The sequence below is a fragment of the Nelumbo nucifera genome, chromosome 6 (assembly GCF_055504915.1).
Source record: "Nelumbo nucifera cultivar China Antique chromosome 6, China Antique-T2T, whole genome shotgun sequence".
NCBI lineage: Eukaryota > Viridiplantae > Streptophyta > Magnoliopsida > Proteales > Nelumbonaceae > Nelumbo > Nelumbo nucifera.
In genome coordinates this window covers 13704138-13731954 of record NC_142654.1, presented here as the reverse complement: position 1 = coordinate 13731954, position 27817 = coordinate 13704138, and the positions used below count along the sequence as shown (strand labels likewise).

The 27817-nt window shown below is 41.6% G+C and overlaps 1 protein-coding gene and 1 pseudogene across 3 annotated transcripts; both read left to right on the top strand.

The window, feature by feature from the left end:
* The first annotated feature begins 2857 nt into the window (after nt 1-2857).
* Nucleotides 2858-24916, top strand: LOC104589058 (pentatricopeptide repeat-containing protein At3g20730-like). Of its 3 annotated transcripts, XM_088889213.1 has the most exons (5): nt 2858-3575; nt 5208-5993; nt 16895-18129; nt 23777-23945; nt 24586-24916. In XM_088889213.1, exons 2-3 carry the CDS (start codon nt 5282-5284, stop codon nt 17956-17958), a joined length of 1776 nt encoding a protein of 591 aa, XP_088745339.1. In that variant the 5' UTR covers nt 2858-3575; nt 5208-5281; the 3' UTR covers nt 17959-18129; nt 23777-23945; nt 24586-24916. The 3 variants fall into 3 exon arrangements, with proteins under 3 accessions (XP_088745339.1, XP_088745340.1, XP_088745338.1); XM_088889214.1 differs by lacking the exon at nt 2858-3575 and having other exon boundaries at nt 4989-5993; nt 23777-23940; XM_088889212.1 differs by lacking the exon at nt 2858-3575 and having other exon boundaries at nt 4989-5993.
* Nucleotides 24418-27523, top strand: LOC104591336 (putative calcium-binding protein CML18 pseudogene; annotated as a pseudogene).
* The last annotated feature ends 294 nt before the right edge of the window (nt 27524-27817 follow it).

Genomic DNA, 27817 nt, shown 5'->3' with positions numbered 1-27817 from the left:
TTTGCAAATAGTATGCAGTTCTGTGAGAGTAAATCGAAATTCTCTCCCAAAGCGAGCACGTATATGCATATATGGGTGGGATGTGAAGGGTTGACAAAAAAAATGGGTTTCGTAAGGGGGTGAAGCCAAACGAGGCCCGAATTGGTTTTTGCCCTGTTCCCAATTCACTGGAAGGAAAAATTAAAACAAGAATATATTCGAGGATTGCTCATAGGATTCTTAGGTGCCCTTTGGGGATTACATCTTGAATATTGAATTATGCTTTAGTTATGTTTTAGTTCTATTATTTTATTTCTTTTTTAACCCCTGAAAATTTACTTGAGGTGGAGGGGTGGTTGGTTACCTTTAATTTTATAGTTAATCTAAAAATAAGTGGAAATATATAGGGGAGGATGTAGCCTGCAATAAACAAATAGCACTCCCTCATGTCAACCAGCAACCCATTTGCAAAATTAGCCCACTCTAATCATAGGAAGAAATAAAAGATCATCAAAAACAACATCTTGTACATGAATCGGGAATTTTAGACAATCAAAAAATAAAATCTATTACCCCTGTCATCACAACCTGTCTTCGCATGACTATCAACAACTGTGTTAACCAAGAACAAGTGTGTGAAGGAGGGGAAGCCTTGGAATTCAATATGTTGATCAGCAACAAGGAATCATTCTCAATCAAGGTTCAAAATATTGATATATTTTTGTGTATTGGTAGAAGTGCATCGGTACTTAGATACATGCGGGAACATATTTTGATTTGTTTCGTTTTTTTTTTTTTTAATTTTGGTTTTTGTCTTTTTGGGGAGTTAAATACAGGTATTTTTTTATTAAAAAAGAGTGGGGTCCTGAAACACATGAAAATAGATGTATTGGGTCCATACAAGGTGTATTGTATTTAAATTTTAGACCTACAACGGTAAGATGAGTTTTGCCCCGAATCTGAACATAGTAGTAAAGAACATCAACAATGACTCGTCTCCACATATGTGTTAGTGGCAACCCATAAAAGTGAGAGAAAGCTGTGCATCCTGTGACATAAGCACCATTGGATCCCTAAAGATGCCACCACCTGCAGTGATGCCGGGGTGTATTAACAATGGAAAGCATCAAACCAATGCTTATATTTGCTAATTAATTAGAATAGTTCAATGTCCAACTAAAATAAGGATCAAAAGGATCAAATCAATTGTTCAATGGAGGGGTGTATTATGGATTTTTGTTTGATAGTCAAATGCCATTTAGATTAAGGAAAATTTTATAAAACAAATAACAATTGTAAAGCCATCTATGTAGTATGGAGAAGAGAAGAGTGCTAGGAAGTCAAAAAAAAAAAAAAAAGAAAACATGTCTAAAAATGAGCGTGGCAAAATGTGAATATTAAGACGAATGAGTGAAAAAATTAAAAAGGATAGGATTGGGAATGAAATTATCCTAATAACATAGAAATAGCTCCAATAGATGATAAAATGGGATAGATTAAACTAAGATGATTCGATTACATGCATAAAAAACCACCAACATTTCAAGGAAGGGGCTAGAAGAACTAGGGGTAGACCAAAAAAAGATATAAATAGTAAGAAACGATTTAGACATTAATAATTTAACAACGGATATGACTTTAAATAAAATGGATCAGTCAAATAAAAATCATGTAGCAGACCGTTGGGATATGGCATGGACAATGATGATGATAACACAACGATGACAACAACTTGGGCTGATGAGAAAGTGAACTCTTGTAAAACTATTACATGTCCACAAGCAGAGTACTCAAACGTGAACTCCCATAACATGAGTCCAAATTAAAAATGATCAATTCAATAATGAATTTCTAAAGAAATGTTTTTGGCCTCTAATGATATCGAATTTTCTACCAAAAAAATATCAATTAAAATGTAGATGGGAGATGAAAGTTTTTTCTTAAAGCTAAACTTCTACAATGCCCAAATAAAATGTGAAAATACCATTGTAGTATCATTATCATGCTCACAACTCTCTTTGATTAAAAGTTAAAGGGTGGGGCAATTGACAAGTGTAGGATGCCAATGCCATGTATTGGCCTGGAACCTGGATAAAAGTTGGATTGGATTGGATTGTGGCTACTGGAGGCCCAAATCCAAGCCATTTCTAACTTCTAAGCTAAGGTTAAGTCCATATTTTCATCCCAAGTTAGACTTTATTTATTATAGTCGATTTGCAATAATGAATTTAATTATATTTGTAATTATTATTTTTTTTTTCATTTATTTTTAACCGTGTATCACACGGGTTTTTCTGTGCCATATTACAAAAAGAAACAAGAGTAAAATACACAAGCCCAATATACAACCAGAAAAAGGTATGAAGCCCATATCCCAACAAACCAAGACCCAGTTCAACTAGAAACCACCCACACAGAAACTGAAATCCACCACCACATAAAGGTCTGGTTCGCATCTTCATAAATGATTTATGATACAGGGTAAGTATTTGAAAAAGAGAACTTATGAGTGTTTTTTTATTCCTCTTTTTTGGTAAAAAATATTCATTAAAATCAAGCAGAGAACAAGAAGAAGCAAGCCAAACAGAAGACAACAAACTAACAACAGAGCTACTAAAAACTAAAACTAAACTAAGAACAGAAAAGATAAATCCAACTTTAGAGCATCTGAAAGAAAAAGAGGGACAGCAAAACTGGACTTGAAGAGAAACCCAACTTAACAGCAGTATGAGCTGCAGCATTAGCCATCCTCGGGCAGAACTGAAAACTGAACTTTTTCCTCTGAGCAACTTCTTTGAAGTCCCATCACATATTAGCAATGACAAATCGAGTCCGGATCTGCTCCTCCCAGAGCGCTATTCACTTCAAACGTTATCTTTTTACTCTGGAGACAGTGAACTTATATACAGACTGAAGTTGGCAGTGAGAAATGGGATCAGGGATTTGTGTTGTCAAAGACTCAAAGAAATCATAGAATACTTCAAGCATCTAATGGGTGAAAGGTCTCTATTTCCTTTTTCTAGTTTCCTTGGTATTACTTGCTTGGGCTGTTGAACGATGGGTCTCTCTGTTATCAAACCGTTCAGGTTTGTTCTTTTGTGAATTCATTTACTGACAGGTCCGCTGGTTGGAATTCCATATCGTCTCCCAACTTGGGAGATCCTAGCCTGAATTTCTAGCATCATGGGCCTCACATTCTCAACGAGTCTCTTTCCATAAGAGGCGTATATCCAAGGAAAATATTATTTGGGTTGGAGGAGATGAGCGTGTCAGCGTTTCTGTACTCTGGTCTTATTGTCTCAATAAGATAGACAGACCCAGAAGACGAGACCTCGGGATGGACAACAGAAACAATCCCAACCCATCGCCACCATGAGAGACCCATCGTCCTCTTTAGGTACTGAAACATAAAGAATGCTCCTGGTTGTCAAGAAAACAAGTGATCGAATTCGTCTTCTGTTCAGCAACCACGAACTGGGCCCGTAAAAGAGTCCCAGTGTGAGCTACTGAGCTCACAGTTGCTCCTTCGAGCCTTGCATAATTGCAATAGAATAGTTGGGACTGGTCTGGAAGCCACCAAAGCCCAGCCGATCAAGGTAACTCTGGTTCTTATTAAATGATACTCCCACCCTGGAAAAAACATTCTTATTCAAAATTTTCTTGTCGAGTTTGCCATTTGTTTGATGAAATGTTTTTTTTTTTTTTTCTGCAAACAAGGTTCAAAGTTTCACAATGGCTGATACGTATTATATCTTCAAGGGTTGGCATGGAAAATGCTACAAAATCATTTGTATCCTGTTTTTTCGTATTGTGCTCATATCAGGGTATATTGGACTTGTATTAGGGAGGTGTATTGGGACCGTATCATAACCATAACAGCGTGCATCGGCCAATACAGATCTGTATGCAAAAAACAAATTAAATTTTTTTGAGAAAAAAAAAGGTTTTAACTCTCTCCAAAAGCTTTTTTCTCTCCCAAAATCATCAAATCATCCCTACACATTTTTGGATTGTAAAATCTTTAAAAAACACCAAAAACAACCTCCAAAACTCAAGATTTTGGAGGTTTTTTTCAACCCTTTACAAAAATTGCAAAAATAAATACTTTTCTAAATTTATTTGATAGTACCTTACAATATTTTGGGTTTTTTTAATGCTTGGAAATGCTTATATATATATATATATACATATGTTGAAAATCCTATATTTTTTGTGCTTTAAATAGATGTATTTAATTTTTTAAGAAAGTTTAGAGAAAAAAAATAAAAATTTATATTTTTGGTGTAATTTTCCCATGAAGATAATTATGTCATAGATCTATGAGTGATCTACCATATCCATAAATCTATTGAAAATTTCAAAACACTCATTTTTTTTTGTAATTTTTGAATAAAAATATATATTTTTTCAATTTTAATATGAAAATATTTATTTTTTGTAAAATTAAAAATATTTATCTTTTTCAACTTTTTTAAATTTTAAAATATTTTTTCCTTTTCATAGATATATTGAAATTTATTGTAAAATATATACTTTTTGTTTTTTAGTAATATTTATTTATTTTTTCTAATTTTTGGTGTGATCTAACCATAATATTTACCATGTTGTAAATCTATAAATGATCTACCACATCTATAAAATTATTTTTCTATTACATTTTATTTTTTAATTTTTGTAATAAAAATAAAATAATTGCTTGAATAAGAAATAAATAATTGTTTAAACAATTATAAAAAATATTTCATTAAATAATTATTAAACTTATATTTTTATAACTATAACATTATTAGAGAATATCCTTCTGTTTTTATATATTGATTATAACATATATTTTTTATAAAAATCATTTTAGTACATGATTTTTATGTATATATAACTCATTTAAACCCTATATTTAATATTATTGATGTATACTTATGATTTATTGAAGTATTTATAGTGTTTTAGTTCATTTTCTTACCTATATATTTGTGTTTCCGATAAGGTTAGTGTTTATGGCGTTTATGATACTTTTGGCTGAAAGTTTGATGAAATGTTGTCCGATAGTTGAAATGATTACATGATAGGCATTAATATTTTGAAAATTTGATTAATAGTTACGGGTAAAAAGTCTTTTTGTGAGATAGTTTAGGAGTATTCAAAAGACAAAAATGTCCTTATTTCTTACGTTATGCCAAAACAAGGCCCGTTTTTTGATGAACTAGGCTGAAGCCTTTCTTATGAACCAGGATGAAGTGGAGGCACCCTCATCGTAAGATGAGGCGAGTTTGAAACACACGTCCCCAACCGTTCCTATGTAGACATGAACAGAATATGGAAGAGAGCGATCAACCACCTAGCAGAAAACCAGTCATCTCTACTCAGGCTTGGAGGGCTAAAAGAAGCTATGCAGTTCCTCCAGTCAAAACACATTCCCTTAAATTCCACTTCGTACTCATCAATTATGCAGCTCTGTATTGATTCAAAGGCTGAGAAAGAAGGTCGATTTCTTCACGACCATCTTCTAAGAAATGGGTTCAGCTCGGACCTGTATTTGAGCACCAAATTGATAATTTTTTATGCGAAAATAGGAGACATGGATGCTGCTTGCAATGTATTTGATAAAATGCCTAAAAAAAGTGTTGTGTCTTGGACTGCAATTATTTCGGGGTTTTCTCAAAATGGGCCTTCAGAGAAGGCTCTGGAGGTATTCTCCGAAATGCATCTTTCTGGTCTTAAGGCCAATCAATTCACTTATGGAAGTGTTTTGAGGTCATGCACGAATATGATGTGTTTGGAAAAGGGGCAGCAGATACATGGTTGTATTGTGAAGAGTAGATTTATTGAAAACTTATTTGTACAGACTGCTTTAGTTGATTTTTATGCCAAGTGTGGAAGGATAGAAGATGCTAGGCTTTTGTTTGAGACGATGTCACAGCGGGATGTGGTTTCTTGGAATGCGGTAATTGCCGGATTTGCTGTTCAGGGGCTTGCAGATGATTCCTTTGGTATGTTTCGTTCAATGCTCTGTGAAGGTAATGGTCAAATCATTTTACTAGAATATTCTTTCTTTTTTTATATGGTATAGTTTTATTTCCAGAATATTAATACTTGATTGTCTAGACTCTCTGACTGTTAAGCTACTCATTAAATGGTTCATATGCCTTTTTTTAAACAGGGTCAAGAACCTTACAACGCATGATCATATGGGAGGTGGCCTAATGTTTTTAAATTTGTGGTGAAACATCATCCATTGTTTCATTACGATGCCTCTATAACTTTCTTATCAGAAACAGAACTTAGCGTTTAATTCTTGATGCAAATAGTGCATGTTCAAGGCCCAAGGCTGCAATAAGAAAAAAGTGGATTAGATGCTCATTATTGGACACTATGCATCTCAGTGAGATAGCAACAGACGTAACTATGTCATCCATCATTACTTGATCTGACAAGTTATTTGTTGCTTCAAGCAAATAATTTGATTTTCATCCATCATGTACGTAACTATGTCATCCAGCATGATTTTCATAAAAAAGAGTATCAACGAATACCTTTAGATGTGCACCTAAAGATTCTCTTTTTTGTTGCTTCAAGCAAATAATTTGATTAGTTTGTCATGTGATAGAAATTATCCCGGTAGTATCCAACAATGAACAAGAAATATAGAAATTTTAACTAAGTGTTATGAATATCTATGATCTATAGATGTTATCCTTGGCATTCTTTTATTTGTTATGTTCTACCTCACCATCTATTTATATCCTTTGTCTTCATCTTTCCGTAATCAAATACAATGAAATTAACATTGATCAATTAACCATTTCAAATTCATGGTATTATAAGATGATTACAGAACTGGTGGTAAGGTTAGTGCCATTTTTTCTGGATAGCTGGGCTGACAGCAGTCCATTGGTTGACTTGTTCCCTAATCTCGTGAATACTGCTATGAAGTGTGAACCTATATGCCTCAGTTCCCCAGGAATATGATTATGGAGTTGGAGGAGGGCACTTGTCTCCTAAGTTTAGTAGAAATCTGTTATCTGTATGACTGGGAAGTGCATGAAGTCTCCAACCTGCTAATGAGATTGCATAATATCTTCTTAAATTCTAATGAATCTGACCAGAGATGGTGGAAATGGTCAAACAGTGGTGGTTTCTCTGTGAACTCCTTCAATCAACTAAATGGCTGCATTAGTGGTCAGTCATTCCTTCACAAAGTGTTTTGGGAATCTACAACTCCTTCAAAAGTTTATTTCTTGTTTTGACCATAGTTGTCAAGGTGTCTAGCTGATTTTGGGCGACAGTGGGGTGCCTAGTTGCCTAGGCGGTAAGAACTTTATATTTTTATAATATAAAGAACTAACTTTTGGCTACTTCCCTAGTTTTATATACCATCAACATGCATATTAATTGAAAAAATAGCAATTCTCTTTATTAAGAACTTTAAATTTTCTCTCAAATGTGGTAAACTGTCATATCTAAAAGATAAAAATCTCCTAAACATATTATTTCATTATTTCCAAAAATAATATTAATGAACTACTGACTAGCACCAGAATTTCTACAAGAACTGCTATCAAATCAGAGTATGGTATTTCTTGGTAGGGAGGTGAACTACTGACTCTAGGTAGTGGATCTTTTGATGATGCTTGTAGGATCACAGGGAGATTCTTCATAATGTGGCATAGAATGTTCCTTCTAACTCTGATGTTGTAAGAATTCACGTTCTAAGGTGTCCAAGAACTTTACCCCTTAGATTTCCAAAAAGCCAATTGATGTAGCGCGATCCAGTCACTCCTAGCTGGCACTCGCGCGACTCCTGAGGGGTATCTGAGACGAGAAGGAAGAAGAACTCCCAGGGGGTTTGCCCAGCGGGAACACTTCGATGATTAAGTCAGTATTCTGTGTGAGAAGCAAAGGGAAAACGAAGGCTAAGAGTGCAGATTGCGCAGGTGGTTCGAAGATACCTTGTTCCTTGAGAGTCAGCTTCTTATAACAGAATTCCGTTGCTTCAGGCCCTCTGGCTTCTGACAGGGCAGGTATAACCGCCACTGTCAGTCTGCCACAGCCGTTACAAGCAAGGATGAGGTGGCACGCACGGGGCCGTCGTTGCAGGGTACGTGCCTGTCAGGTGCGAGACACCTTATAAAGGTGACAGGCGCGATGCTATCTGACGAGGGACATGGCTGCTGTCCCCAAATTTGTCGGGTACGATGGTCGAGCAGGAGGCCTTCCTGTGGTGTATTGAACTACTGTTCCGCGAATTACCTTGCGCCGGGCTGTCTCTTGAGTGACGAGCTGCCTGTAGCAAGTTATGCCGAACTGGCTCACCCGAGGTGTCTATGCCTCGGGGTGTCCAGAGATGGATCGGTGCGTTCCTGTTTGGGAGTGGCCTGAAGTTCATTGGGGGGAGCTCGGGCCTCAAGAGAGGTCAGGGTGCCCCGAAGTGCCTTAACCCCGGGGAGGAGGTGCGGGTAAGGCGGCTCCCGGCGAGTAGTTTATCCGCCCAGTTGTCGAGCTGAACTCGGTGGGACCTTCCCTCCGAGTTGTGGTCACGTCCGTTGCGCTCTCATGTTGAGTCATTGTTTGAGCAAGGTCACGTCCGCGTGTACCCGTGCTGCGAGGTCGGGCCAAATTACCCTCCATCAATTGCCCCCCACTCCCTATGCTGGCGGCTATGACCCAGCGCGGGGAGGTCATGATGCGCCGGGTGGATTTGGCGTTGGTATTTATGCCGCTTTGTCGTGCGCTCCGTCCAGCTGTACCGGTCTAGCGCCCGATTCAACCGAAGAAAGACTCGAGTCGCGTCCAGGTTACGCGCGGACTTCACACGACTTGGACTTCGCGGACGTCAAAAACGCACTAAATCGTTTTCGCCTCGATGAACCTGTAGCTGTGGCTATAAATAGGGGATCCCTTGGCCATTTTCTTCGCCACAAAGCTTTCGTCGTTAGCGTTTGAGCTCGCGCCAGGGATCTCTTAGCTCGGGTCCTCCAGTTCGTTCTGTTCTCCCAGTCCGGTTGCGTTTCTTTGGTGTCCTCCCGAGCTTCCTTTTCCCTTCTAGTTTGTTTCTTTCCCTTCAGTCCGCTATGTCGTCTAGCGTAGACAGCCTTATCGACGAGCCCGAGGTGGGTATCTTGGCTCGGGGTGGCTCCTCTGCTGCTCGGCCATCCGAAGTACGAGTGGCTTCGGGTCATCTGGTGTCCACCTCCCACCGAGGTCGGGAGCCAGATCAGTTCGACCCTTCTATAATGACTTCGGAGAGGCTTCAGGACCTCATACAGAGGTTCCACCTCTCTAAGGAATACTCGTATAGCCTTCCCACTGGCAACTTTCCATGGGAGCACAGTCCTGATGAGATCGTGATCTTTAGGGAGCAACTGATAGCCGGGCTCAGACTTACTCTTCACCCTTTGATCGTTGAGGTGTTGGTACACTTTAACATCACCCTGGACCAACTCCACCCGAACTCCATACGGAATGTGGTGGGGTCCATTTCTCTTTGCTTTGACCATTCTCTCTCCATAGATTTAGATATTCTCAACACAATTTTGGCCATAAAGAAGAGCACTTCGGGCGCTCTCCCCGGGCACAAGCGGTCCTACTACCTGTCCCCCCGCCCAGGTTTCAAACTCATGCACAAGCTCACGAGTAAAGTCCCAGCTTGGAAGTGGGACTACTTTGTAGTTCGGAGCAGCACGGGGTGGCCCTTCCCCACTGATTGGAGGATGGCCATTCAAGACCCCGGTGTCATCCTAGACGGGAAGACCAAGAAGGCGCTCCAGTCACTGGCTCAGCTCGGGTTGAACTATAAAGACTTCACATCCGAGGAGAAGCTCATCCAAGCCAGCTTGAGCCCGGGTAGGTTTTCCTTCATTTCGGCTTTCTGTTCATATGTTTACTTCGGGTTGTTGATGTCATGTTTTGGTGCAGATCCCATGGAGGCGGAGAGAATAGATAACCAGAAGCTCTTCCGCCAGATGAAGAGAAAGAAGCGCGTAGCCAAGAAGGCGTGCGTTGAGTCCCCGCGAGCTTCAGCCGAGCCCCAACTTCCGCAAACTTCAGCCTGTTAGACAGTTTTGTATGCCCTTAGCTTCAGTCAGAATGATGTACTTTATGAGTTTATTGTAAATGAATAAAAGTGCATATTTGATTCATGTTCTCTTGTTATGTTTCTGTGTAATACCCTTAAACTGGACACTTATTGAGACTCGTGTTAGTTTAGAATGTTCACAGCCAGTGAGTCGGTCTGGGGAGACCTATCCTGACAAGGCTGACACTGTGGTGCCACCAAGTCGGTTGGGGTGGCCTGTCTCAGCTGCCAGGGTGAGACCCTAGGCACATACAGTGTAGGATTAATTGAATCTATGAACTGGACCAGATTTCCAGTATTGCCCTGGACCTTGGAGATTGATGGGCAAAACTGGAAAGTTACACCCGACCCCTAGACTCGATTATGATACTGCACTAGGTGTCGGATTGGGCTGTCTTTGATGTACCATTCAGTGAGATCCTTAGCGGGGGTCAAAATCTGGGTATGTTGGGACAGTCCGAGAATTCATCTGAGTGGGTGATCATAGTGACATGATCAGCCCCTTTGTCGGACAAAGGTAATGATCGGGGATGCACTCTCACTGATGGAAACCAAGACTGCCGGCAGCCGATTTCAACCGTTGAGATTTGTTTTGCAAAGTATATTTTATGAGATATAAAAGTATATATATTATGGTTTCTAAAATGTTTGCAAGAAGGTTTTAATTCCCGGGATCCATATAAGTAGAGAGTGCAACACTGTTCCTTGCAACCGAGGGAGAGGTCCTCTCTTGTCGGGCAGTGTATGATCATTATGGGCTGAGAGGTTAAGTGTAAGACCATTGAGGATAATACCTGATGGGCTAATCTTGCATCTGCCCACAGTCCCTGGGTGTTACAAGGTGGCTTGGCCCAGGGACCACTTAGGGTAAGTGTTGGGCCCATAGAGCCCATTTGATGGGTTTCAGGGGGTGCACTGTCCATAACAGTGTATTCGGCCAGGCCTTGTAACAAAGGATGGGCCGAACCCATGTGGCTGATGTGTAAATCAATGCTTGGGTCCCACGCCATACAAGGAAGCCCAATTGGGCAGCAGTTAGGAAGGTTAAGTGAGCACATAAGCTTAATGGGCCTAAAGCCCATTTCGAACTGGGCTATTTTATTAGTTAATAATGGGGCGAATTCTGAGATGGATTAGCAGATAGGATAGGGTCTTGACCCTATCCACTCATAGAGTCCAGATCTGAATGTGATTTAGATCTAGAAACCTCCTAATGAGATTAGGAGAAAGCTAATCTAATCTGCAGATAAGATAAGGGTTTATCCCTATCACCTAAAAGGGGTCTTATCCAAATATGATTTGGATAAGCAGCTCCTAATTGGATTAGGAGCTAATCTTTTAGGTTAACAAAAGGAGGGGGCGGCAGCCTTTAGGAGACAAAAAAAATCAGATTTTCTTCAGTGCTGAAATCACAAGAAGAGAGAATTCTGCACCCTACGAATACTCTCTTGCCGCCTCCCTGTTCTTGCCGCCCTGTTTGCCAGTTCGATCTCCAGTTGTGGGAGAAGTCAAGATTCGATCTTGACATCCGTTCTTTGAGAAAGAATTGATAGGAAGCTGTGCTCACGTGCCGTCCTGCTGATTCTTGCGAAGGACAGAGTTCTTGGAGAACACTGCTAATTCTGCTCCATCCTGCACTGCGCCATCTTCGGTGGGAGCAGTCTTTGGATCCTTGCTTGGGCGTGAACACCTTCGTTGGGAGATACTATTTCTCCGTATCAGGTATAATCCTCTCTTACTCCTTTTGATTCAGATCTGGTTCAGTTTATGGTTCAAGAATGATCCTTGAAAATATGATTTTCTAAAATAGGGAATGCGATTCCCAGTTGAAGGGAGAGAAAAATTTTTGAAATTCGCCCCCTTATTCCGCAATCTTTGGGCGTCCATACGATGGATCTCTCATCCCTCCACAGCCTCGGGGCCCGAGGTGGTAGCGGAGCCTGTCATCGATTTGGGGTAACTGGGGAAACTGCTGCTGATACTGATACTGGGAGACCTGGTGCAGCACGTGTTGTTGATAGAGCCGAAGTTACTGAAATTGTTGCATTTGGGCCTGCATGGCCCGCATGCACTGCATCAAGTCCTCTAGTTGGTTCGGGCTGGCCGCTGGGGGCACGACCGAAGGTTCGGTGAACGTCGCTCTGACTGTAGAAGGGAGTGGCGCGACGACAGGTGCCATTGCAAGAGGCACATTCAAGCTGGGGATTCCGTTCGCCGAGAGGGGGACGGTGAACTGTCCGATACAGACAGTAGGAAGCTGGGGTTGTTCCCTGGAGTTATCCATTTCCGTGCTTCGTTCGACGTTGCTAGAGGAAGCCATGAGTGTTGCGTTTCTAGAGAGTAAAGAGACGTGGAAGTTTGGAGTAAGGCTTTTCGAAGCGTTTCCCACAGACGACGCCAATTGATGTAACCGTTTCTGGTCACGTACCAATTTTTTGTGATGTATCAATTTTTTTGGCTAAGTACCTCGTCATTTGACCTGCTCCCAGGAGAGGATGGTGGAGCTCTCTGGTGACGAGCTCCCTGGTGGTGAACTACTTGGTGACGTTGCTAGAGGAAGCCATGAGTGTTGGGTTTCTGGAGAGTAAAGAGACGTGAAAGTTTGGAGGAAGGCTTTTTGAAGCGTTTCCCACAGACGGCGCCAATTGATGTAACCGTTTCTGGTCACGTACCAATTTTTTGTGATGTATCAATTTTTTTGGCTAAGTACCTCGTCATTTGACCTGCTCTCAAGAGAGGATGGTGGAGCTCTCTGGTGACGAGCTCCCTGGTGGTGAGCTACTTGGTGACGAGCTCCCTGGTGGTGAGCTACTTGGTGACGAGCTCCCTGGTGGTGAACTACTTGGTGACGAGCTCCTTGCTGGTGAGCTACTTGGTGACAAGCTCCCTGGTGGTGAGCTGCTTGGTGACGAGCTCGCTGTTGGTGAGCTACCTGGGTGGACTCGTTATTTGACCTGCTCCTAGGCGGCTTGTAACTCAGGGGATGGTGGAGCTCCCTGGTGTAGCGCAACCCGACTGCCCTCTGCATGAGGTGATCTCTCCTTTGTAGGCGGCGGGAGCTGAGAAACCTGCGAGAACTCCATCTTTTCCTCCTCTTTGTAGGCAGCGAGAGTTGAGGAACGTACGAGAACAGAATCAGAGGACCCGGGGGTATTTACCCGGCGGCGACTCTCCGATGCCTAAGTTAGCATTCTGATTGCAGAGAGCTTGGAGAGAAATGAGAGAGCTAGAGAGTAGGGATTACCTCCATTTTTCCATTCTCTCCCCCTTGTCTTTGGGGGTTGGAGTCCTTATATAGTGGTGTCCTGTCAAATCAGGCGTAACAGCCTCTGTCAAGTCAGGCGTAACCGCCTCTGTCTCTCTGTCGCAGCCGTTACTACCAGAGCTGAGGTGGCGGGTGCAGGCGGCTGCTGTAGAGTACGACTCTGCCAGTCAAGGGACATCTCTCAGGACTGGCAGGCACGGTGCCGCCTAGCGAGAGACGTGGGCGCAGGTCTCCGGATCTGTCAGGTACGGTTGTTAGGCAGGAGATCTTCCTACGATACGCCGAGCTGCCCCTAAGTGTCGAGCTCTTCGAAAGACGCCAGGCTACCTATGGAGTGGCCAGCTGCCTGTGGCGAGCTGCCTATGCCGAGCTACCTGTAAGTGCCGAGCTGCCCCTAAGTGGCGAGCTCTTCGTAAGACGCCAGGTTGCCTGCGGAGTGACCAGCTGCCTGTGGCGTGCTGCCTATGCCGAGCTGCCCCTAGCTATACCGAGCTCCCCGAGCTGTGCCGAGCTGCCTGTGGTGAGCCATGCTGAGCTGTCTGTAAGTGGCAAGCTGTGGCAATCTCTGCCGAGCTGCCCGAGCTTCCCGAGCTGCCCAGTTGTCAAGAGGCTGCACTTGGTTTACATGAGGTGCCAGGTGTCACAATTTCACTGGAGGGCCAAATCCGCCCTCATCATTTGCCCCCCACTCCCGAGCTGAGAGTAACTCAGCGAAGGGGGTAGATTTCTTCTTTTGGCCCGTAAGTCGATGAGCTAGTATGTGCTGATCCAATTCCTTAGGCTTTGGGAGCTGCCTGTATGTGGTGAGCTGCCTGTAAGGTGAGGAGGTCTCCGCCAGTTCAGTAGTGTAGCCCTTAGGCTCTGGGGGCAACTTATAGTTCACTTTTGCTGATTTTGCTCATGTTGAGGAAGCGACTAGGTATTTAGCAATAGTGTGGCCCATAGGCTTTGGGAGCGACTCGTAGTCCACTCTTCTTGACTTTTCCCATGCCGAAGAGGCGACTGGGTTTTAAGCAGTAATGTGGCCCGTAGGCTTTGGGAGGGACTCGTAGACCACTCTTCTTTGACTTTGCCCGTGCCGAAGAGGCGACTGGGTCTTAAGTAGTAATGTGGCCCGTAGGCTTTTGGGAGTGACTCGTTGTCCACTCTTTTTTTTTGACTTTGCCCGTGCCGAAGAGGCGACTGGGTCTTAAGCAGTAATGTGGCCCGTAGGCTTTGCCTGTGAGGTGCCGAACAAACCAGGTGTCAAGCCGCCTGCGAGGTGCCGAATTGACCAGGTGTTGAGCCGCCTGCGAGGTGCCGAGCTACCAGTGAGTTGCCGAGCTGACCAGGTGCCGAGCTACCTGTAAGGTGCCGAGCCGATTAGGTGGGTGCCTTAGAGCTATGATTGCGCTGCATCAGCTTCATAATGCCGGTCACCCACTCCTACAAGAAGCTACTAGGAGCTCGATCTTCGGGGGTAGCACTACTAACTTTTAGGTCGCCAGCTCACACGGGAGCCTTGGAAGGCTCGACCAGTAAAGGCGCCTATGTAGTCAGTTGGCCGCCAACTCCCGCGGAAGCCACGAAGAGCTCATCTTTGTAGGGGGAACCTTGCGAAGAGGACTGATGAGGCTTTAACCGAATTGAAAGTAAACTTAGTCTGTTAGCTCCCTGCGTAGTCTTTGAGTTCATAAAAAATGTAAACTATAAAGCGAGAGCTTCAATTTCTAAAAGTGAGGACTTAGCTTTCCAGGAGAAAAGGACTTAGCTTTTGTAGGATGAGAACTTAGCTTTTTGTAGCATTTTCCCACAGACGGCGCCAATTGATGTAGCGCGATCCGGTCACTCCTAGCTGGCACTCGCACGGCTCCTGAGGGGTACCTGAGACGAGAAGGAAGAAGAACTCCTGGGGGGTTTGCCCGATGGGAACACTCCGATGATTAAGTCAGTATTCTGTGTGAGAAGCAAAGGGAAAACGAAGGCTAAGAGTGCAGATTGCGCAGGTGGTTCGAAGATACCTTGTTCCTTGAGAGTCAGCTTCTTATAACAGAATTCCGTTGCTTCAGGCCCTCCTCTGGCTTCGGACAGGGCAGGCATAACCGCCACTGTCAGTTTGCCACAACCGTTACAGACAAGGCTGAGGTGGCATGCGCTGGGCCGTCGTTGCAGGGTACGTTCCTGTCAGGTGCGAGACACCTTATAAAGGTGACAGGCGCGACGCTATCTGACGAGGGACATGGCTGTTGTCCCCAGATTTGACGAGGGACATGGCTGTTGTCCCCAGATTTGTCGGGTACGGTGGTCGAGCAGGAGGCCTTCCTGTGGTGTACCGAACTACCCTTCCGCGAATTACCTTGCGCCGGGCTGTCTCTTGAGTGACGAGCTGCCTGTAGCAAGTTATGCTGAGCTGGCTGACCCGAGGTGTCTATGCCTCAGGGTGTCCAGAGATGGATCGGTGCGTTCCTGTCTGGGAGTGGCCCGAAGTCCATTGGGAGGAGCTTGGGCCTCAAGAGAGGTCAGGGTGCCCCGAACTCGGGGCGCCTCGAAGTGCCTTAACCCCGGGGAGGAGGTGCAGGTAAGGCGGCTCCCGGTGAGTAGTTTATCCGCCCAGTTGTCGAGCTGAACTCGGTGGGACCTTCCCTCCGAGTTGTGGTCACGTCCGTTGCGCTGTCATGCTGAGTCACTGTTTGAGCAAGGTCACGTTCGCGTGTACCCGTGCTGCGAGGTCGGGCCAAATCACCCTCCATCAGGTGTTATGGTCAAATATCTCATGTGGTCACATGGATACTAGCCCTCCAACATACTTTGCCACATTTTCCCAACTAGTGCCCTCTCCATTGTCTTAGCAATCAAAACTTCCTCGGAACATCCACTGCAAACCAACCAACCCCAGTAAGAAATGCCAGAGCTTCCTGGAGTTGGTTGGTCGGTTTGCAACCATCCACTGCAACCCAGTGTGTCTCATGCTTGTCAATCTGTACTCTAAACCAATTAACCATACTTAAATTTTTGGTGGGCTACGTTAAACTTTCCTAATAATTTTCCAAGGGATCTTTTCCTAGGTTTGTAAGAGAACTATATGAATTTCTTCTAAAATTTTGGGGGACGATGGCCCCTACTCTGTCCCCACCTTGATTCTTTCCCTGTTCTTTATGTATTTGAGGAAATATTAATTTCTTTTCCCTTTTTCTTTTTTCCTGAAACCTCAGAAGAATATCAATTCATTCACCATCAGCTTAGTTAATCATACAACATTCTTTGACATCATGGGTGATAATAAGGATTTTTTCCTTGGAATTGTTTCTTTGTACTTTCTTTATTTTGCATTGCATATTCTAGTGCATATTTTCTTATAGAAAGATACTCTGAAAGAAGTTACAAATAGATAAGAGAAGATTGGAAATTTGAAAATTTGTCTTCTCTGATTTCTATTAATCTTTTTCTTATTTGTATTATTCTGATATGCGGTTCATTGTTGCTTCTTTCTGAAGAAGTTATGTTGCCATATCACTTAGGTCTTCGTCTTTACATTTTTTATTTTCATACCAGGTTGGATTTCCTTCAGTTGTATTATTGATGTTAACATGATTTGGCAGGTGTTATGCCTGACAACTTCACTTTTGGAAGTGTTCTAAGAGCTTGTGATAGAGGTAAAGATCTTATGAAGGTTAACCGGATTCATGGTTTCATTATCCAACTGGGTTTTAGATATCATGAAGTGGTGATTGGATCATTGATTGATGCTTATGCAAGATGCGGAAGTGTGAGAAATGCAAGGTTTCTTTATGATTCTATGGCAGAAAAAGATCTGATCTCTTGTACTGCACTGATAACTGGATATGCACGTGAGAGATGTACCACTGATGCCTTGGATCTCTTTAATGAAATAAATCGGATGCACATGAGAATGGATAAGGTCATCCTTTGTTCCATGTTTAATATATGCGCTAATATAGCATCCTTGAGCTTATCAAGACAATTTCATGCCTTTGCTTTAAAGAATCAACCCAACTATGATACAGCAATGGGTAATGCTCTCATAGACATGTATGCTAAATCAGGAGAAATTGAAGATGCTAACCATGCTCTTGAGGAGATGCAGGGAAAAAATGTTATTTCATGGACTTCATTGATTGCTGGATATGGGAAACATGGATATGGAGAAAAGGCTATTACACTTTTTCAGAAGATGGAAGGTAGTGAGCTGAAGCCTAATGATGTGACATTTTTGGCTCTTCTCTTTGCTTGTAGCCATAGTGGATTGATCAGTGAAGGATATCAGTTCTTTGATTTTATGGTTAACAAATACAACATTAATCCTAGAGGTGAACATTATGCTTGCCTGGTTGACCTTTTTGCACGTGGAGGCAAGTTAGAAAAGGCTTATGATCTGGTGCTGAAGATGAATGTTACACCTAATGCCTCACTTTGGGGTTCTATTCTAGGGGCATGTAGAGTATATGACAATATGTCTCTTGGTGAAGTAGCAGCCAGGCATCTATTTAATTTAGCCCCCCAGGATGCAGTCAACTATGTTGTTCTATCGAGTATATATGCCATAGCTGGTTCTTGGAAGGATGCTTGGAAGACATGGAAATTGATGAAAGATAAGGGTATAGAAAAGGATCCAGGATGCTGCATTATTCAATGCACAAAATAGGAATTTGGATTCTTCTAGAGGAGAAATGAAGAATATAATTGTTTCCATCGAACAATATTCCTTAGAGAATATAAAGGATTTATGTGGCTCAAGCCATGGAGGATGCATCCAAGGAGTAGTGAGATGGCTTAATTTATTTCCTGTATTCCATGAGGATGATGATCTTTTAAGGTACTTTAAAGCTGGATTTACCTCCTGATTTTTTCTTTTTTGATTGGTAACTTCAAAGAAAATTTATTAAATAAACATCAGAAATATACATATATTACAAGTATCCCTAGGAGAGGATTGAGGTGCATCCTCTCACACAAAAACAGATCAGATTACACTTGAGCCCAATACAATTGATCCCTATTAACCCTTTGCTTGGTGAGTGAATTGGCCAAACCATTTGCCAATCTTCTTAGTTCTTACTGATTGAATCCTTAAAATCTTGTTGCTATTAGTGATTTGAACCTCTTGGTTTCCTCCCTATAAGCTGATACTATTGCCTCAAGTTCCTTTACTTCCTGATTTTCTAAAGAGCCTTCCTAGAATTCAAGAATATATCCCTTGATTCCCTTGCATAGTTCTCTTTCTTGATTATGTGTCCAGGGTGCTATGAAGTGATATTTTAATTTCTTGTATGTACCTCTCAGCAGTTTCAGCTCTTCAGTGAACTTGAATGTTTGGTTTCTAGGATTAATGGGTTAGCTTCATGCTTTTATGTCAAATCTCTGCTTGGTAATCTAAGAAGATAACTAAAATAGTTTGTTTTAACCTGTTCTATTCTCTATATATGTTACATAGGGAGATTGATTGACTTGACATTATGTAGTTTGGATTCTGCTTTTGTTGGTTTGAATTGGAATTTTTGTTTTATAGAAGATATAGCCTTGCAGCGGTAAATCTGCTACCTGTATTTCTTTATAGCTGACTGTTTCCTTGAGGGTCATGTTTTTCATTTATTCCTCTAATCTGCTACCAAGGTTCAGAACTTGGCCCTTATTTATTTGTGCTAGTCATAGATGAATTAACTAAACATATTCAAGAGAAGGTCCCATGGTGCTTGATGTTTATTGATGATATAGTATTAATTTATTAAACTAGCAAAAGATTAAATGCAAAATTAGGTTTATGGACAGATGTCTTAGAAATAGGAGGTTTTAAAATTAGTAGGACTAAGAATATGTTATGGTCCCGCGCGTAGGATCCCGTCACGGGTCGGTCCACGGTGTGAAAGCCCTGCCTTCCCTTGCGCCTTCCCTTGCGTGCAGACCCTATTGCGGCAATCGCGTGGGTGATTTGTCCGAGAGATCACCCGAACTCTCCTTACGCTCTTTTCTTGACTGCGAAAACTGAATGCTTTATTTCAATTCGTAGCTCCTTAAATAGGAGATTACAAAAGGAAATTCCTAATTAAACTCAAACTCCAACTTGAACTCAAACTCCTAATTACCTACTCCTAATGGTAACTCACTCTTACTTAAGATAAGATAAAGATGAGATTAGATAAAGATAAGGGATAAGGGATAAGATAAGGATAAGGTAAGCTGGCGGCGAGTTGGCTTGATGTGTCCAGATAAGGATGGGCCCACCCCTATGAGCTGTCGTGTGGGTCCCGCTCTGCTGCTGCTGTCGGGTGCGTGCGTGCAGTGCTGCTGCCGCGCAGTGCGTGCGCGCGCCTCATGGTGCCGCTGCCGTGCGTGCGCGCGCCTCATGGTGCCGGGCGTGTGCGTGGTGCGTGCTGCCGTGCAGTACGCGCTGCTGCCTGGTGGTGCATGCTGCGCGCCATGGTGCCGCTGCCGTGTGGTGCCGGGCGTGTGCGCAGTGCATGCTGCCGTACGGTGCACGTTGCTGCCTGGCAGTGCGTGCTGCTGTGCAGCGCTGCCAGGCGGTGCCTGCTGCTGTGCGGCCTGCTGTGCGTGCTGCTGCCTATGACTGCGCCGCAGTGCGCTGCCTATGACTGCGCCGCAGTGCGCTGCCTATGACTGCGCCGCAGTGCGCTGCCGGATGATGTGACCATAACAGAATAGATGCAATGTGACTTTAGTAATATTAGGAGTGCAAACCAGGGTACACTATGTTAGGATTGGAGACCAATAGATAATTCAATTTGACCTATTCCATTACCTTGGTTCAATAATTCATAACAAAGGAGAGAATGAGGAGGATGTCGTCCATAGAACTAGAGCAAGATGGATAAAATGGAGAGGTGTATCCAGAGTTTTGAGGTCAATATAACCCATTTCTTCCTCCAAATCTATTTCCTCAAACTCCCTTAAGTTCAAACGTACTCAAAAACTAATTAAACTTCCTCATGCTTGTCGTTACTCTTTGCCTCAAGTTATTCCTCTGTGAATCTGATTACATTGAAATATCCTCTTATGCTCCAAGGTCTTTCCCATAACCTTTTAATATCCCCCTATTCTTCCCACATTTCATTTCTCTCCCTATAACCATTGGGACCATATAGATTTGTCAACACCCACTCAAAACCATCCTCCACTTGTCTAAATTTAATGGACACTAAGAAATTACCAACAAGTTCTTCAATGCCTATGAGCACTTCACTTGCCCACATTGTCACTAAATCCCTTGAGGATCCCCAAGATGGTACCATTGCCCATTTAATCCCCCTAGCCTTCGAAATGCTTCTAGCCCATCTATTATCAAATTTTGCCAATTTAGATTCTGGAATTAAAACCACATCCGGGTTTGCTTTTGCAATCACCTCCTTTATTAATGATCTCTTCCTCGCATTCCTTAGACCTCTCACTTTCCAACTTATTTTTTTTCATTGTTAACTTGCTTCTATTTTACCCTCCTGCTGTTGACCTCTTATGTATTCCCTTTCTTCCTTTTCCTTCTTCCACCAAGCTTCTTGTCCCCTTCCACATCCATCCTCAGTCTTTTAGCTTCACTCAATTTTCTCTTCCTCATCATACTCTCTTCCTTCTTTTTGTTCAAGAAAACTTTCAAGTCATTTGGATCCTTCAATTTACATCCAAACTTTCCTTCAAAATCAGCCACGGAATCCTCTTTGCTAGTTTCTACGCTCTCTTCCCCTCTATTCTCTCTTCTGTCCTTCTCTAACTCTATTCCTCCCTCAGTTACCTTAACTCTTTCATTTGCCTTGCCTATTTTTTCCTTGTGCATTTCCTTCATTTTTAATTCTTCCAACAGTACCTCAATAAGTTCCCAAATTCTTTTGTCCCTCTCTATTTCTTCTTCTGAAGGCATTACTTCCTTTCTCCTCATCACCTCCCCAACATTTCCAGTATCACCATTAGCTCTATCATGGGCTTGTAGCTATGTATTGGATGAGAATCTGGAGCAGAAGCATCAACACAGAGCAAAGATTAGTAGCTAAAAGCTAAAACTGAATTGACGAAGTTAGCCGGGCTCTAACAAAGGGGGGCTCAATCCATTGATTGCTTCCCATCTCTTTATCAATCCATTGATTGCTTCCCATAGCTTGTTGTTTTACCTATCTAATACATTCCTGTTCAGTCTTTAGTGATCCTCGGCTATTTCCTTACAGATACCTTGCTTAGTATTTTTATTTGGCCCTGGTAACTCTTTGTCCACGCTTCAGTTCATCTCCCCATCAGCCTTACTGTGCATCGCGGTATTTGCTTCTGCTACTTCATCAATTGGACCCAAAAAAACTTGTAATTTCTCTCCTTTCTCTTCTGCATGAAAGTACCTCTAATTTAGAGTCTCCCCTACAATGCTTTCAATTTGAGCAACTTCCCCACACTCTCAAGGCTAGAGTCTAAATCTGAATCTAAGTCTTCTTCTTCCACCGAACTGCAATCCACCCAACCAACATCTTCATCACATTCTTCCAATCAAACAGTAGTGTACCTTGGATTAGGGCAATCGATAACAGAAATTTTAGCACTATCATATTGCGCATCTGTCCTTGGAACCCACTGTAAAGAGAATCTTTGGGAATCGGTGTCATCTTTCCATTCTTTTTGGGAAGATGATAGATGGTAAATCCTGTGGCCAACCAAGCCCTTCTCTTGGCTCACATGATGACTTAAGTTGTCATGTGAACTGGTTTTTTCTTTACCCAGTTTAGCCCTTAAGTTGGGGATCCTTCCAGTTGGTTCGGATAATGCTCCCCTCTAAACTGCTTTAGTTTCAAATGGTCCCCATCTCACATTGAAGTGGGTACCTTTTTTTAACCACATCAGCAAAAGAATTAACTCCTGCCCCTTTCTCTCTTTTTTCAAAACATTTTGAAATTACTTATATATTAAGCAAAAACACCATTTGAACCTCCTTTGTAGACTGTTCAGCTTCCTCATTCACTAAAATCTTTGCACATCTCCTCTTGTCCTCTCCTCCATGTGTGCACCACATTGCCAGGTCACCATCGTCTTCAACCTTGGAACCGCCTCTCCAGAAGGACGCTTTGATTTCTAAAGTCAACCACACTTTATTCCAGACACCATCTGAGAGAACACCAATGGATCAAGGGATGTTCTCAGGTTTCACCCATACAATCCAAAGATTTGCAGCATACAAGTCTCTCAGATTCAAATCTTCAACTATACCTCCCAAGGATTTTGCGATTCTTCAAGGACTGACTCATTCCGTAAAGGGAACAGGAGTCCTAGCAATACCTCCTTTTACAATCTTCTCTTTTCACGAAGGAGTCCATCTTTGCACCAGAACTAGACCTTGCTCTGGCTCAGTTTGGAAGGAGTACAAATGCAAATATGTACAGTACAAATACATAAAAAATAATACAAAATATAAGGTTTTACACTCTACATATTTGTATTTGTACTCCTTTCAAACTGAGCTTTCTTGTCATCATAAACTCTATTTCTTCTTCCCCACATCAAATACAGCTTTTTTCTTGTCATAAAATGGCATGAGAATAGCATTGGTTTCTATCCCCAATTTTTCCACCACAATGTTTAAAATGTTCCTCCATTCTTTAATTTCAAAACCTGCAGTTAAAATCAATCGGTGTTCCCATTCTCCTCTTTCCAATTCTATCATCAGTTTCTGTATTGTGTTCGAACTGGTCACTAAGATTTTAGGGGGTATTGTTGCCTGATCTTCACCACTAGCAGTTTTCACCTCCTTTTCATTTTGAATGAAATTATCTGGCTAATTAGATGACTCTTGGTCCTTACCTTTTCATCAACATTTTGTCACTTCACTGTACTCCCTGCCACTAACTGAAGAAATGCTTCTTATTTATCTGCAAGATAGAAAAGGCTTGTAATTATCAAAAAAGATAGAAAAGGCTTGTAGCACTAGTTCTTTCATTCCCAGTTATTGTAGTTCTTTTCTTGTTTTTCCTTCTTTAGTAACCCTTTGGCTGCTACCATCCAGATAAACATGGCAAGAAAAATAAGCATATGTTGATTCTTTTCCATTTAAGATAGGCACAATTTGTATTTTCCATCCCTTTTTCATTTGTTCAAGACAGATTTTTCTGCAAAGAGCCTGCTTGGTAATCTCCTTTGATTGCAAATAAACCATTGAAGTCCAGGTGGATGGTCAGATAAATTTACCCCATCATTCGTTTTCTGAATGGAGTTTATTCATTCTTTTTAGTAAAAAGGCCATTACCCAATTTCGGCCCCAGTTATCTGGGGTCTTGGGACGTGTAGATTGGATATGGACCTAAACTCTCGCATTTTTTGCACAAGTTGGTGCTCTTAAACTTGGAACATATGTTCTTTTTAGTAACATCAATGAATTGATCTTCTTGATTTGTTTTTTATCTTCCATTTTCCTTGTGTAAGATATATCTGGTTTTAAGTATGTATCAAGTAATAATTTTCTCATGTATTTTTTTGTGTTTCAGGTTGATCTGGTAGGAGGGTAAATATGTATGAACAATTTTAGAATTAAAGGTCCATCAATTGCATTGTGCCGTGACCAAGTAGTTGAGATGGTCATTTGGTGCCCCTCCTCCTAATACAAACACATGATATCAAATCAAACCTCCGTAACTGCAGGCTCTCTATGGTAAGGTCAGTGGATCTGACGTGCATCCTACTCTGTCCCCACCCCTAAATCCCCTGTAATGTGTAATATGTAATTAAAAAATAAAAAAAAGGACATGCAGGATGTCACCAAAAAACGGAAAATAGAGAGAAAATTACACCATTGGCCATTGAGCAACAATTATCACACGAGAAATGTTTTTTTTTCAGCGTATATATAATCTCTCTATCTGTGGACTTACTATAAAATTATGAATTATCAAGTTCATTTTTATTTCCACTAGTTTTTCTCAATGCTTTCTGGACTACAGCATAAAACCCATAACTTTTTTTATCCTACAAAATTCTTTTGTTAAGTAGATCCAACGATAAGTAGGGATATGTTGGTCCAAATATATATTTTTGCTTGATCTTATTTCGATTTTTTTTTCTTTTTTGTGATTTATGATTTTTTATGGATTTTTTTTTTATTAGAAGGGATGAGATTGGGTAAGTGTTAATGACCTCTCAGGATCAGAAAAATGCAAAGTTTGTTTAGTTTTGCACTGACAATTTTGTATTCTTGCATTTTGAGTAAAAAAGTTAGCATCAATTTGAATGCAAGCATTCTTATAATCAGTATGAAGTGCTACATTAGCTCTAATTATTTCTACCCTTTTGCTTCTAGCTTATCATTCGCATGAAGCGCCACTGGAGAAGAAAAGGTTGAGATTGGGCTACTGAGAAGCCCAAGAATAACTACTGTCCTTGCTGCTGGGGGTCGTGGTGGCGGTGGCATCGGCAGCTCCGGTGGTGGTAGGGGTGGTTCTCGAGGTGGTGATTCTCATGCAAGTAGCGCAGGTTGCTTTCCCTTGACTGATGCGTTTTCTGTAGCGATCATATTGGCCATACTATGATAATTTAGCTTATATATTTGGAATGTTACATTAGAAGTGACAGATTGAGTTTTTTAATAAGAGAATATTTATAGGTTAATAAGAAGGGTTGGCCATTTACCATCCTCTCCCTCTCAAATTTCGGCCCCAACTGTAGTTTAAGCCAAGAACTTTTAAGGCGTCGTTTGTTTTTCATTATCTGGATGATGTGCTTATTTGCTCGAGTAAATTTTGGTGGCAGTGTTCAGTGGCACTTTCACTTAGGTTTTCCGTGGGTGGATGAGTAACTTATCCATCCTTCAGGAGAGTATCGGTTGCCCAGGTAGTGTACTCTCTGTTAGCGGTGAGATTTGATCGGAGAAAAACTCCCATACATCAATTTTATACTTTGCACTCTTTGCATGTAAAATACTTATACAAAGAATAAATAACTACCATTTAACAGCAATTTAACTTTTTGAATCCATAAAACCTGCAATCCATGGCATCCTCTTTCTGGCCAGTCAAAAACTTTTGGGAATTTTTTTCAAGAAAATCCTAATTATTTTTTTTTCATTCTTTCTGATTCTCTGAACAACCAAATATTGCCTCTAATTACTTGCTTTTGGAATATGTACAATAAGAATCTATAGACTTTTGAAACAATATATAAATCATCCCTTATCGGAATGACACAGCAAACGAATTAGGGGAGAGGAAGGAAAGTATAAGAAAGCAGGAACCAGTGGCTTTAATAGCTTTATAGCTAGTTGTAACTTTCTTTCCTACTCAATTAATTATTCTTTTCAATATCATTCCGAATGTTAAATCATCCAGGAAATTTATTTTAGAAGCCAATCATCAAGGAAATTAAAGGTTCTTATATTCTTATCATGTTAAGCCTTTGTGTGGGTGGATGATACATACAGAATTTTTGTGGGGTCTGCCCATATCTATTTTTCTCTTCTTTCCACTAGGGGATCCATTATTGTACCATATGGCTCAACCAGATTCCTTAAAAAAATGTAAAGGAGGTGAAAAGTATTTGAGCATATCTCACATATTTTTTATAAATAGGGTATATATAGGGGTGTCAATTGGACTGGATTTGGTCCAATCCGATCTTAGTCTAATGTGAATCCATTATAAATGAACCATGTCCAATTCAATCCAATGAATATTTTGGATCAATTTGGACCGGCCCAATTCAATGTTTGGACCATTCAATCTGTTCAAATTCATTTTGATTTAGATTGGTTTCAGCCCAAACCCAGTGCATTAATACATATATTTTTATCTTACATCAATGGACCAGATATTGGCTTAACCCAACCCAATCCAATATAAATTTGTTAAGGACGGATCAGGTCCAATCCAATCTAATAAATATTTTGGACCGGATTGGTCCAATCCAATATATCTTGTTGGTCTATCCAATCTATCCAAGGCCCTATTTAAGAACACTTAAAAAAAATACTTCTTTTAAGACATGGGACCACACATTAAGTGGTTTTTAAGTACTTATGAGTGTTTGTTAAAAAAGGGGGAAAGATGTACTTTTTTGAAAAAGTGACTTCAAGTTGGCTTTTTTTAAGTACTCCCTAATAAAATTTTATAATACCTAAAATACCCCCACGCAACATTTACTTTCATTCTTCCTCTCTCCTTCTCTCTTACCCATCCTGATCACCCCCCTCTATTCCCTAACAAGATAAAAGGATATATTCACCCCTGTTCATCGTCTTCTTGACGAGAATAGGGGAGTTGCAGTGGCGACAACCTCCCCCCTCTGATCTATTCTTTTTTTTTTATCCCTTTTCATCATTTTCTCTCTCTCCTTCTATTTATCAGCTCCCCCTTTATCTCGTCCCTCCACTTTGTCTCCATCCACTTCCAAAGGTCGTCTTCGTAGCCGCAAGGAGTTGCAGTAGCCTATTCGAATAGCAGCTGCGTCCGTGCCGTTCAAAAACGGGAATCCGATGTCATAAACCAATCAAAACTCTTCGGTTTTCAAAAACGGGAATCAGCTCCCCCTCTCTCTCTCGTCTTCCCCTAGTTGATTAGTTATTATTCAAGCAAGGGAACCGTTGAAACTCGATGATGAGCAGATTGCAGAACTGAGGGAGATCTTTTGATCATTTGATCAGAACAATGATGACAGCCTAACCCAGCTTGAGCTTGGGTCATTATTGAGATCACTTGGACTCAAGCCGAGTCAGGATCAGCTCGACGCTCTAATCCAGAGGGCTGATATGAACAACAATGGTTTTGTTGAAATCTCTGAATTCGTCGCCCAGGTGTCGCCGGATCCTCACTATGAAATCTCCATACACAGAAGAGCAACTCTGGCAGCTATTCCGGATGTTTGACCGTGATGACAATGGATACATTACAACGGCAGAATTGGCCCATTCTATGGCCAAGCTTGGTCATGCCCTTACGGCAATGGAATTGACAAGAATGATTAAGGAGGCTGACACTAATGGTGATGGCTGTAATAACTTCCAGGAATTCTCTTAGGATATCACTGCTGCCGCTTTTGACAACTCATGGACTCGAAAGCATTTTCCAGAGAAAAATGCGATTACGTGGACTTGCTTGATATCTGGCTATACCCATCAGCACATGCCTGATGAAGCATGTGCTCTTTTGCACTTGATGAGGTGGAAATGGGAATCCAAGAATTTTGTGAAGGTTGTTAATCGGAGGAGTCTTTCTCTATTGTCCAATCTACAGTCCCAACAATTCTGACAGTTCCGGTGACGAAAATGAGAAGGAGGAGAGTCTGAGTAATGTACAGTGAAGAGTAAAATTGTCATTTGTGACAATATAAGTACTTATGGGGAAAGTAGTTTACCAAACATCTCCATCCCAATAAGTGCTTAAAAACATAATAAATGATTTAAAAAGTGGGTTACCAAACAGACTTAAGTGATTGTTAAAATAAGTACTTCTTTTAACAAATACATAATCATCAAATAGGGCCCAAATTGATTTTGGATTGGACGAGATCCAATCCAAAACCGGTCCATTGACACCCTTAGG

Coding starts and splice junctions, on each gene's coding strand:
- LOC104589058 (XM_088889213.1), top strand. CDS start 5,282: ATGAACAGAATATGGAAGAGAGCGATCAACCACCTAGCAGAAAACCAG. Junction 5,994..16,894: donor TCGTTCAATGCTCTGTGAAG/GTAATGGTCAAA, acceptor ATGATTTGGCAG/GTGTTATGCCTGACAACTTC.